At 40.7% G+C, this 12,614-nt stretch overlaps 1 protein-coding gene across 2 annotated transcripts in view; it reads left to right on the top strand.

The window, feature by feature from the left end:
- Window positions 1-12,614, top strand: part of LOC143301810 (kynurenine/alpha-aminoadipate aminotransferase, mitochondrial-like) — a 35,039-nt gene that overhangs the window by 14,883 nt on the left and 7,542 nt on the right. For both annotated transcript variants that reach the window (XM_076616208.1, XM_076616209.1), the window contains exons 5-8: window positions 3,323-3,440; window positions 5,812-5,886; window positions 6,366-6,632; window positions 8,788-8,870. In XM_076616208.1, coding sequence (XP_076472323.1) covers window positions 3,323-3,440; window positions 5,812-5,886; window positions 6,366-6,632; window positions 8,788-8,870 — 543 coding nt within the window. The remainder of the gene's footprint in view (window positions 1-3,322; window positions 3,441-5,811; window positions 5,887-6,365; window positions 6,633-8,787; window positions 8,871-12,614) is intronic.

The raw sequence follows: 12,614 nt of genomic DNA, 5'->3' as shown, positions 1-12,614 counted from the left end.
CATCATAACACAATAACACACTACTTAGCAAGCCTTTTTGATCTGTGCTACACATCTAGTTGTATGTGCTTTGTCTATTCCTCTTTTTCTTCTAATTCTCATTTTCAAGCCACTGGATCATTTTGGTGACTTGGGTATGTTTCATATTCTGAATGCCTTGATGCCCACTGTTTGGTCAGCATCCAGGGGCCGCTAGCAGGCAGATGATCCTCTTTACAATGCAAAACGCTTGTCGCTCCTTAATGCCAAAAATTCGGATTATTTCCAAGTAGTGCGATGCACTGCAATTAATAATGGCCAAAATCCTGGGTACTTCTTAGCAGTGCGATGTATTGTAATCGACACTAGCAAAAGTTCTGAGTACTTCTTAGCAGTGTGATGTATTGCAATCGACATTGGCAAAAATTCTGAGTACTTCTTAGCAGCGTGATGTACTGCACTTGTCACGTGACCCGTAATGGTTAAGGACCCACCTGCAGCCCGCTCCGACGTCGCGCAATCTTAAAATAAATAAAATAAAATAAGGTCTCCGGATTCTCACACGCTCAGTAGATTACAGCCAGCACTAAGGAATTTACAAACAATACAAAATTTTATTCACTCACACAGACATACTAGCAACAAAGACAGCAGTGAGGTACTAACAACTATTTCCTTTCATCCCCTCTCCCAACCTACTAACTCGTTATTACAAATCGCCTCATTATTTTAAGCATTGTTTTTGAAGAGGGAATGAGAGAAAACAAAAATAAATAAATCACATTCACTCGAACACACACTCAGCCCTCTTGTGCACTGCTCTCACACATGCACACGCATCCTCTACCGTCCATGTACGGCTCGCCTTGGTCCTGAGCACGATGGTCCATGCCACAGACATTGGTCCTGAGCACGAGGGTCCATGCCACAGACATTGGTCCTGAGCACGATGGTCCATGCCACAGACATTGGTCCTGAGCACGATGGTCCATGCCACAGACATTGGTCCTGAGCATGATGGTCCACGCCACAGACATTGGTCCTGAGCACGATGGTCCATGCCACAGACATTGGTCCTGAGCACGAGGGTCCATGCCACAGACATTGGTCCTGAGCACGATGGTCCATGCCACAGACAAACCAAGATGCCGGCGACCACTGAGAGTCCCAGTTCTGCAGACAGCCCATACAAAGTTGCAATCTGCATGCGTGGCGGGGACACCCCTGTGACACTCAGGGAACTCTCGGGCACAAGGGAAGGCTGCAGGTGCCCAGGACAACGGCGGAGGCTCGGGAAGGTGGGCTATGTGTGAACATGGACGACCTTGACCCCCGGGGAACGTGCGGGAACCGTCGGGACACCCTTTGGGGCTGTATCCAGACACGGGTCGAGAGTGAAACACGAGAAACCACCAGGAGGATGCATGTCATGGCAGACACACAGGGGTTTCACACACACCCACACGTACAGCTGATTGTCATCAGAAAACCGATGATTATCACGACAGCGACACAGAAGACGTGTGCACACAGAATATATACATCAGACATAAAGCTGGATCCACAGGGATAGGGAGAGCTATACGGCACTGGAATTCAGCTGGCAAGTGTATATCAAATACAGTGACAAAAACTGAACTGCATCCCAGTTGCCGCTCCCGGTCTGTAGAAAAACAACAACAACAACAAAAAAACAAAAACAAAAAACAAACCCACTCTTCATTCCCAACATGGCTCACCTCAAGAGCTCGTGATGGGGAAACGTAATAAAGGAGGTGAAACCTCTGGAACCGGAACGCAGTTCAGAACCTCCTGGTCGGACAAGGACCCAGGAAACGCAGTGGCACTGGAGGCCCCCATGCCGAACCGAATCGGAAATCCTCTCAAACTCCAAATGAATGGAGCAGGATTTGAAAAACAACAACAAAAAACAAAAACAAACAAACAAAAAAACACCCTCTCCCTGACCGGGTACAAGTGCCAGCGATCAAAACATCTTCCGCTGCCCACGACATCGACGGGTGAAGCTCCTTCATGTAACCTGTAGCTCAGTGGTGAAGCTCCTTCATGTAACCTGTAGCTCAGTGGTGAAGCTCCTTCATGTAACCTGTAGCTCAGTGGTGAAGCTCCTTCATGTAACCTGTAGCTCAGTGGTGAAGCTCCTTCATGTAACCTGTAGCTCAGTGGTGAACCTCCTTCATGTAACCTGTAGCTCAGCGGTGAAGCTCCTTCATGTAACCTGTAGCTCAGCGGTGAACCTCCTTCATCTGACCTGTAGCTCAGCTTAATAACGTGACGGGTGAAGCTCCTTCATCTAACCTGTAGCTCAGTGGTGAACCTCCTTCATGTAACCTGTAGCTCAGCGGTGAAGCTCCTTCATGTAACCTGTAGCTCAGCGGTGAACCTCCTTCATCTGACCTGTAGCTCAGCTTAATAACGTGACGGGTGAACCTCCTTCATCTGACCTGTAGCTCAGCTTAATAACGTGACGGGTGAACCACCTTCATCTGACCTGTAGCTCAGCTTAATAACGTGACGGGTGAACCTCCTTCATCTGACCTGTAGCTCAGCTTAATAACGTGACGGGTGAACCACCTTCATCTGACCTGTAGCTCAGCTTAATAAGGTGCAGGTGAACATGCACGGAAAAACTGCCTGAGCTGACAACGAGGCAGGGAAGGAACACACACACACACGCGCGCGCATACAAACATGCACGCGCGCACGCGCACGCGGGGAAATAAAAAGCACACGACTGTCCTCTTTGTCCCGTCACTTCACTGTCACACGCGACTGCAGTCAATACATCACACCTTTATTAAATCCACAACGGAAATTATTTTTAAAAAGTATGGACATGAGGCTGGTAAACATACATTCCATACTGAATCAATGATATAAAAAAAAAAATTACATTAATTAACAAAGAAAAAAAAATGTAATCAAGTGCTCGTACGTGTATTAAAGGACTGATCCGCACCCCACCCCCACCCCCTTCATCACGCTCCCTCTCCCCCCCTCCCCCACATGTTTTATATTTATATGATTGAAACAAAACTCTCTCTCTCTCTCTCTCATTCTCTCTTTCTCTCTCTCTCTGTCTCTCTCTCTTTTTCTCTCTCTGTCTCTCTCTGTGTCTCTCTCTCTTTCTCCCCCCCTCTCTCTCATTCTCTTTCTCTCTATTTCTCTCTGTCTCTCTCTTTCTCTCTCTGTGTCTCTCTCTCTTTCTCTTTCTCCCTCTCTCTCTTTCTTTCTCTGTCTCTCTCTCTGTCTCTGTCTCTCTGTCTCTCTCTCTGTCTCTCTCTGTCTCTCTCTCTCCCTCTCTCTCTCTCTGTAACAACAGATATCCAGACCTCAGGAAGTGGATGACGGAGTTCCAGCGCAGAGTTCACTCCCCTCCCATTCAGCCAGACCTCTTTGACGTCTTCATTACATGTGGATCGACCGATTCGATAAATCTGGTGAGTAGTTGGATTTGTCTGCATCTAGAATACCTCCATTTGTGACTAACGTGTTACATACCCATTTCTCAAATCCCCATTATTTAGTTGTTGTTGACTTCAATAGTGATGAAATACTTTGAAAAAAAAACAACAAAAAACAAACCTCCGCCATCTACTTTCTTTTACTAAACAACATCTTCATCGTCTTCAGTCTGCTTACAAACCACACAGAAGTATTGATGATGCTATTCTAACCCTCCTTCATAATGCTTTCCTTCATTTAAATAAAACAGGATCGTTTGTTCGTATTCTTTTTGTTGACTTCTCTTCTGCTTTTAACACAACACAACCTCATCTCCTTGCCCTCAAACTGCTGGGCTTGGATGTTGATCCGAAATTTACGTTTTGGATAGTAAGCTTTCTTCTCAATAGAACTCACTCCGTCCGTTTTCAGTCTGCCCACTCTTCTCTAAAGTCTACTTCTACTGGTGCACCCCAAGATACAGTGCTGTCCCCTGTTCTTTTTACACTGTACACAAATGACTGCAGAGGCACGGAGGAAACTCCAGTCATAAAATATTCTGATGATTCAGCTATTGAAGATCTGTCCAACACTGATGCTATCTACTTTAGTGAAATCAAAACGTTCTGCACTTGGTGTGAGGAAAACTATCTGGATCCGAACGTATTGAAAACAAAAGAAAATTTGATAGATTTTCGGAAAGACCCCTTGCCTGTAGCTAACCTGTTATAGATGGTCAAACAGTGGAGAGGGTAAATGAATATAAATATTTAGGGACTATCTTCGACAGTAAGCTGACTTTTGACAGGAATGTTGATTCCATTCACAAAAAATGCCAGTCTAGAATATTTTGTTTGCAGAAACTAAGGAATATTGGTATAAATTCCAATATTCTTCGAAGTTACTATCGATGTTGCATCGAGTCCGTGCTCACAGTTTCATTTTTGTGCTGGTATGGAAGTTTGGGAGTGAGGAGTAAGCATGTTCTGAATGATGTCATGAGTGTGTGCAGTGAAATTGTGGGAGTGAAACAAGCTAGTATGCAAGAGCTGTATGAAAGTCGAGTGGTTAAAAAAAGCAGGCAGATAGCAACTGAAGACATCCATATTTTAGCAAAGTACTATGAACTACTGCCATCAGGACGACGCTGCGGAACTTCTAAATTGAAATCCAGAGCACTGAACACTTTTCTTTCACGTTCTATCCTCATTTTAAATTCTTGAGAATTATTTGTTTGTGTGTGTGCGTGTGTGCGCGCATGCGCGTGTGTTTCTCTCTGTGTGTGTATGCGTGCACGAGCGGGTGCGCGCGTGCTTTCATGTGAATTCGTGTGAAAGTCCGTGCATGATAGGTCGTACTTTATTTTAGTCACTGTCTTATTTAGCTTAAAACACATGACAACGGTTGTTATAAATGTGCATTATGTGGGATGAATGTGCAATATGCAGGGTGGATGTTCAATGCAATAAAATGCGTGATGTTAACTTTCATTTAAATAAATTTATGTTAATAATTACGTTGTGATTAACATGAATTACAATTATTTTAAAGCTAATATGTGAAATGCTTTTTATTTGAAAACATATGTTTATTATTCCTGTTTAATAAAGTCATGTTTAATGTCGTATCTATGTGTGTGTACTGATTGTCTGGTCGTGTTTTGCCGCGCCGATGCAATTTATCTTGTGAGATAATTAAGTTATTCTTATCTTAATCATAATCAATGTGCAATATAGTATGTCATGCTCAGAATGATATTCAAAATAAGGTTTATTTTATTTCATTTTATTTTATTTATTTATCTATTTTTCAGTATTGTCTGCAATGTGTGGAATGAAAGTATGAAACAATGTATATGATATTTTTACATCTGTGTCTTCGTTATAATCCTAATAATAACTGTTGTTGTTTTTACAGTGATTGTCTCCATGTTGTTTACTTGTCTATGTTGTGATGATGCACCTGACCAAATTTCTCTAATTGGAGATAATAAAGTTATTCTTATCTTATCTTATCGTATATGCGAGCAACACACCCAAAGCTGCATGAACGAAGTTGCTGATTGGTGAATACATGAATACATTTCACACACTGTCAGATCATGCATTTATCCAGTAGAACTGGTGCAGATGTGTGTTTTTTTTTCCGAGTTCTATTGAATGGACATCATTCTGGGGGCATCCCTTAATGCCTAGTCATAAGTGATGCAGAATGGATCGTTGACTGTACTGATGATGTAAACAGTTGACGTACTGTTGTACAGCACATGTTACTGTGCTTACCCTTGATACGGCGAGTGCTGCGCATGTACTCCACAGTGTGAACAGATGGACAGGATGCAAGCATTTTGACAATGCCGTGATGCAGGTCATGAAAGTGCTCTTGGATGAAGGAGACTGGGTGCTGGTGGAAGAGGCTACCTATCCTTCGCCACTGGCTGCAGTTAGTACATGTCTGTGTGTTCCTCTGCTGTGTCTGAGTGCTACGTTTACCAGTCCTGTCAGTCAATGGAAGCTTTTCTAGAGGCTTCCGATTTTTTAAACTTCATATAAATCACACTAATTCACACACACACACACACACACACACACACACACACACACACACACACACACGTTTCAAGTTTCAAGTTTTAATTATCCTTTCACTCCTATTGGAGTACGGAGGATTACTGCAAAATAATCTTTTCGTGCCCAGAACAAACATTTCCAAATACACAACAATGTCACATAAAAATTGAGAAAACACAAATGTCTTTTAACTCCAAAAGTATAATAGGCACCATTTGCAAATCTAATCATCTTACTTACAGCTAAAATGACTTTTTTTGCCTCCTTTGAGCATATTACAAAAATTAAAAACCGATTTTGGAGGGGGCTGGGGCTAGAGAAGAAAGTGATTTTGGTATTACCTGTGTTCAGGTCCACCCAATGGGGGTGCATGCTCAAGGTATTCCGGTGGACTCACAAGGAATCGTGACAGAAGAGCTAGATAAGGTGTTGACGTCATGGGATGACCTACATCCGGGCGTCAGGAAACCCAGACTGCTCTACGTCGTCCCCTCCGGCGGCAACCCCACGGGAATCACGACGTCACTGGCCAGAAAACGGGCCATCTATGACACTGCCCGGGCACATGATCTGGTCATTCTGGAGGACGATCCTTACTATTTCCTGGATTTTACCACGGTGGGTACAGAGGGCAGTGTGTCTTTTTCCATTGGAAGGAGAAGAGGAGAGGGTAAAGGAGATAGATGGACAGAGGGCAGTATGTCTTTTTCCATTGGAAGGAGAAGTGGAGAGGAAGAGAGGGTAAAGGAGATAGATGGATAGAGGGCAGTGTGTCTTTTTCCATTGGAAGGAGAAGTGGAGAGGAAGAAAGGGTAAAGGAGATAGATGGATAGAGGGCAGTGTGTCTTTTTCCATTGGAAGGAGAAGAGGAGAGGGTAAAGGAGATAGATGGACAGAGGGCAGTATGTCTTTTTCCATTGGAAGGAGAAGTGGAGAGGAAGAGAGGGTAAAGAGATAGATGGACAGAGGGCAGTATGTCTTTTCCATTGGAAGGAGAGGAGGAGAGGAAGAGAGGGTAAAGGAGATAGATGGACAGAGGGCAGTATGTCTTTTCCATTGGAAGGAGAGGAGGAGAGGAAGAGAGGGTAAAGGAGATAGATGGATAGAGGGCAGTATGTCTTTTCCATTGGAAGGAGAAGAGGAGAGGGAGAGAGGGTAAAGGAGATAGATGGACAGAGGGCAGTATGTCTTTTTCCATTGGAAAGAGAAGTGGAGAGGAAGAGAGGGTAAGGAGATAGATGGACAGAGGGCAGTATGTCTTTTTCCATTGGAAGGAGAGGAGAGGAAGAGAGAGTAAAGGAGATAGATGGATAGAGGGCAGTATGTCTTTTTCCATTGGAAGGAGAAGAGAGGAAGAGAGAGTAAAGGAGATAGATGGATAGAGGGCAGTATGTCTTTTTCCATTGGAAGGAGAGGAGAGGAAGAGAGGGTAAGGAGATAGATGGATAGAGGGCAGTATGTCTTTTTCCATTGGAAGGAGAGGAGAGGAAGAGAGAGTAAAGGAGATAGATGGATAGAGGGCAGTATGTCTTTTTCCATTGGAAGGAGAAGAGAGGAAGAGAGAGTAAAGGAGAAGAGAGGAAGAGAGGGTAAAGAGATAGATGGACAGAGGGCAGTATGTCTTTTTCCATTGGAAGGAGAGGAGAGGAAGAGAGGGTAAAGAGATAGATGGACAGATGGATGGAGGGACTGTTTATACATTGAGATGGTGCGTCACACTGCCTCACACCATTCGTGCACTCTGACTGACTTGGATTGGTTGACATTTGGAATTGGCTGTGATCTCACATTTCATTCCTGATTGTGAAGTTTCATCAGCAGTTAATGAATCGTCTCATTGGCTATGATCTCACATTGATTTTATTTCCTGATTGTGAAGTTTCATCAGCAGTTAATGAATCGTCTCATTGGCTATGATCTCACATTAATTTTATTTCCTGATTGTGAAGTTTCATCAGCAGTTAATGAATCGTCTCATTGGTTATGATCTCACATTGATTTTATTTCCTGATTGTGAAGTTTCATCAGCAGTTAATGAATCGTCTCATTGGTTATGATCTCACATTGATTTTATTTCCTGATTGTGAAGTTTCATCAGCAGTTAATGAACCGTCTCATTGGCTATGATCTCACATTAATTTTATTTCCTGATTGTGAAGTTTCATCAGCAACTAATGAACCGTCTCATTGGCTATGATCTCACATTAATTTTATTTCCTGATTGTGAAGTTTCATCAGCAGTTAATGAACCGTCTCATTGGCTATGATCTCACATTATTTTTATTTCCTGATTGTGAAGTTTCATCAGCAGTTAATGAACCGTCTCATTGGCTATGATCTCACATTAATTTTATTTCCTGATTGTGAAGTTTTATCAGCAACCGTCTCATTGGCTATGATCTCACATTAATTTTATTTCCTGATTGTGAAGTTTCATCAGCAACTAATGAACCGTCTCATTGGCTATGATCTCACATTAATTTTGATTCCTGATTGTGAAGTTTCATCAGCAACTAATGAACCGTCTCATTGGCTATGATCTCACATTGATTTTATTTCCTGATTGTGAAGTTTCATCAGCTAATGAACCGTCTCATTGGCTATGATCTCACATTAATTTTATTTCCTGATTGTGAAGTTTCATCAGCAGTTAATGAACCGTCTCATTGGCTATGATCTCACATTGATTTTATTTCCTGATTGTGAAGTTTCATCAGCTAATGAACGTCTGATTCACTGTACACCCTGTGCTGTGTTGCCATGCTTGCTGCAGCCACTGATTCCAAGTCTGCTGTCCATGGATGTCGATGGTCGTGTTGTTCGCTTGGACAGTTTCTCCAAGGTGATAGCTCCTGGGTAGGTGTCCGTTCTGTCTGTGTGTGTGTGTGTGTGTGTGTGTGTGTGTGTGTGTGTGTGTGTGTGTGTGTGTGTGTGTGTGTGTGTGTGTGTGTGTGATGTTTTTTTCATCATCATTGTGAATACAGTTATGATAACGATGGTGATGATTCATTTTCAATCACATTGCTATGTGCTTGTTGTTTCGAAGCTGCAGGGGTAGGTCAGAAGACTAGATACTACTGCCTAAAATCATTGTCCTTAATTATTGACGTTATTGACTCTTGAGTCCCCATTCTCTCTCTCTCTCTCTCTCTCTCTCTCTCTCTCTCTCTCTCTCTCTCTCTCTCTCTCTCTCTCTCTCTCTCTCTCTCTCTCTCTCTCTCTCTCTGTACTGCTCTCAATTTGTGCATTATAAATGGTATGTGTCAGGGTGATCGTCAAGGTCACTACACGTTCATATCTGATAGCGGAAGCAGCGTTAATGATTATTTTTTAATGTCATGTGATTTATTTTTGAGTCTTTCTGATAACTGTGAATTATGTGTATATGAGAGAATCGAATCAGACCATATGCCTTTAGTATTATTTATTAGTGTCCCGAATAACAACCCAAACAGCGCACATGTGATGAATGCCTGTCGTGTGATTGAGAAAATTGTTTGGAATGATGTGTATGTTGATATATTTAGTGCTGCGATTTTTTCTGATGTAATGCAGGACCGTATGCAAAAGGCGATTAATTTAATTGATGTAGATATTAATGAAGCACTGCATGAATTTAACTGTAGCCTGAAAGAAGCAGCAACATGTATGAAGAAACAGGTGAGTATTGGTAGGAAAGAAAAAGAAGGCGATTGGTATGACATGGAATGCAAAGTTGCTAAAAGGAATGTTAGAAATTTATTGAATAGATTCCGTCGTACTCTGTCCAAACCAACACGTGAGTCCTTTTGTAAAGCTAGGAAAAAATACAAACGTCTTTTGAAAAGAAAAAAGAAGGAATACAATGATGGCCTATTAAGTGGATTACTTCAGTCTATAAAAAGTCAAAAAGAATTCTGGGATTATGTGCACAAAATTTCAAGGAAAAGAACTCAACCTGTGAATAACATTAGCTTAGAAACGTGGTTTCGGCACTTTAGGGAGTTGCTTGAACGAAACGTTGACTCTTATAGTCAGCTGGAAAATAGGGACAGTGAACATGAGAGTATAGGTGAGTATGGTGATGAAAATTTAAATCGTCCTATTTCAAGAGAAGAGATTCTGTTTGCTTTAAGAAAGGTAAAATCTCGCAAGGCTTCTGGCCCAGATGGAATTATAGGTGAGTTGATTAAAAATGCCTGCAAGGTTAATGTAGTTTTAGATTTTCTTGTTAACTTTTTCAATTCTTTATTTGACAAAGGGATCTATCCCGAAAGTTGGTCAGAATCTATTGTCCTTCCATTGTATAAGAAAGGTGACGCAAACAATCCAAATAACTACAGAGGCATTTCATTGTGTAATGTATGTAGTAAGTTATACAGTGCAGTGATTAACAGGAGACTGCAAGAATGGGTGAGTGATAATAACATTACAGGTGAATTCCAAGCAGGGTTCAAGAAAAACTATTCCACTATAGATCACATGTTCATATTAATGTCATTTGTACAAAAACAGTTTTGTCTAAATCGGAAATTATATGTAGCATTTATTGATTTCGAGAAAGCGTTTGATTCCGTCAATAGAACGTTGCTGTGGCCTATTTTGCTTAAAAATGGTATCCATGGAAAACTTTATAAATGTGTTGTGAGTATGTATGAGTGTGTTAAGGCAAGAGTGAGATCTGGCGCTGCTCTGACAGAATATATTAATTGCACTTCTGGTGTAAAGCAAGGTGATGTTTGTAGTCCTGTTTTGTTCTCTTTATTTATTAATGAGCTGGCTCTTGAAGTTTTACGTTGTGGAAGGCATGGTGCAAAGTTTACAGATAATTTTCTTGAAATCTTTATTCTTTTGTCAGCTGATGATATTGTTTTAATATCGGAAACGGTAACTGGATTACAGACTCAACTAAATAGTTTACAAAGAGCTGCCTTTTCTCTACAATTAAAGGTTAATATGGCAAAAAGCAATATAATTGTATTTAGAAAGGGACGGTACCTTGCATCAAGAGAAAGATGGACTTACAATGGAGATGTAATGCCTGTTGTCAATATATATAAATACTTAGGTTTATATTTCTCGACACGTTTAAGTTTTGCCTTTGCTTGTAAAGATCTCGTTAGCAGAGCTAAAAATGCATTATTGTGTATAATGAAGAAATTATCATTGTTAAACAACGATTCTGCAACTTTATTTTTAAAGTTATTTGATTCACAAATTCAACCTATGGTACTATATGGAGCTGAAATATGGGGTCTCGATTCTGCTGCTGTATACTGTGAAAAAATACACCTATATGCTTTAAAGAAATTGCTCGGATTGTCATTACAAACACCTAATGATTTAGTGTATGGAGAAACAGCCAGATATCCCATAGTTTTGACTTCCACTGTTAAATGTATTCAATATTGGCTGAAAATAACTCAGATGGAAGAGCACAGATTACCCCATAAAGCTTATAGAATGCTATTAGATTTAGATAATAGAGGCAAGAGAAATTGGGTGTCTAATGTGAGAATGAAACTTTGTGAGTATGGTTTTGGTTTCGTATGGTTGAACCAAAGTGTCGGAGATATCAGCAATTTTATTCATGTATTTCGTAGAACATTAATTGATTGTAGATGGCAAAATTGGAACTCTCATATTCAGAATAGCGACAGATTTGATTTGTATCGAATGTTTTGTCATATACCTTATAATATGCCAGTTTATTTGTCAATGAGACTTGATAGACATCTGAAATATACTTTGGCAAGGTTTAGATTAGGTGTTACTGAAATATGTACGCATTATTATCGATATCGAAAATCATGTGCCCAAAATTTGTTTTGTCCAATGTGTCAAGAATCTAAAGAAGATGAAGTTCACTTTGTGCTGTGTTGCCCAGTATTAAGAGATCTTAGAGAACAATTGATTCCAGTTAAATACTGTCAATACCCTTGCTTGTTTAGACTTATCATGTTAATGTCATCAACAAATGAAAAGACTGTCAAGGAGTTTGCTCTATATCTGTATAAAGCACTCAAAAGGAGAAATGTATATGTTACATCATGAAGACTTTTGAATGTATGACTTTAGCATTTTACTGTATATCCCCCTTCAAAGGGGCTGTGGCCTATATGAATAAACCATCTCAATCTCAATCTCTCTCTCTCTCTCTCTCTCTGTCTCTCTCTGTGTCTCTCTGTCTCTGTCTCTGTCTCTCTCTCTCTCTCTATCTCTCTCTATCTTTCTCTTTCTCACTCCCCCTCCCCCTCTCTCTGTCAGTTACCACCCCCACTTTTTCCTGTCATATATTTGTGATTTTTAAACACGATAGTAAATTAATTTATCAAAGTACCCTTACACTGATATGTGTGTGTATTCACTTACGAGTGTATGTGAGTGCATACACATTTTATTTATCAGATATTTTCCTTTTGCCATGCTGTTTCATAATTTCTGATACACATAATATGTGTATGTTATTCGTTAACGATTCGTATCTTGATTCTTATAAAATTCTTTTTTGTACTTTCTGTTGCTCTATTTCCTGTGAATTCTTTGCACTAACTTGGATTAGATAAGAACATGTTCAACTTTTTTAAACGAATATGCGCCAGGCAGAACATTTTTTTTTTT

This window comes from Babylonia areolata, chromosome 28 (assembly GCF_041734735.1).
Source record: "Babylonia areolata isolate BAREFJ2019XMU chromosome 28, ASM4173473v1, whole genome shotgun sequence".
Taxonomy (NCBI): domain Eukaryota; kingdom Metazoa; phylum Mollusca; class Gastropoda; order Neogastropoda; family Buccinidae; genus Babylonia; species Babylonia areolata.
This window is presented reverse-complemented; position numbering and strand designations above follow the sequence as displayed.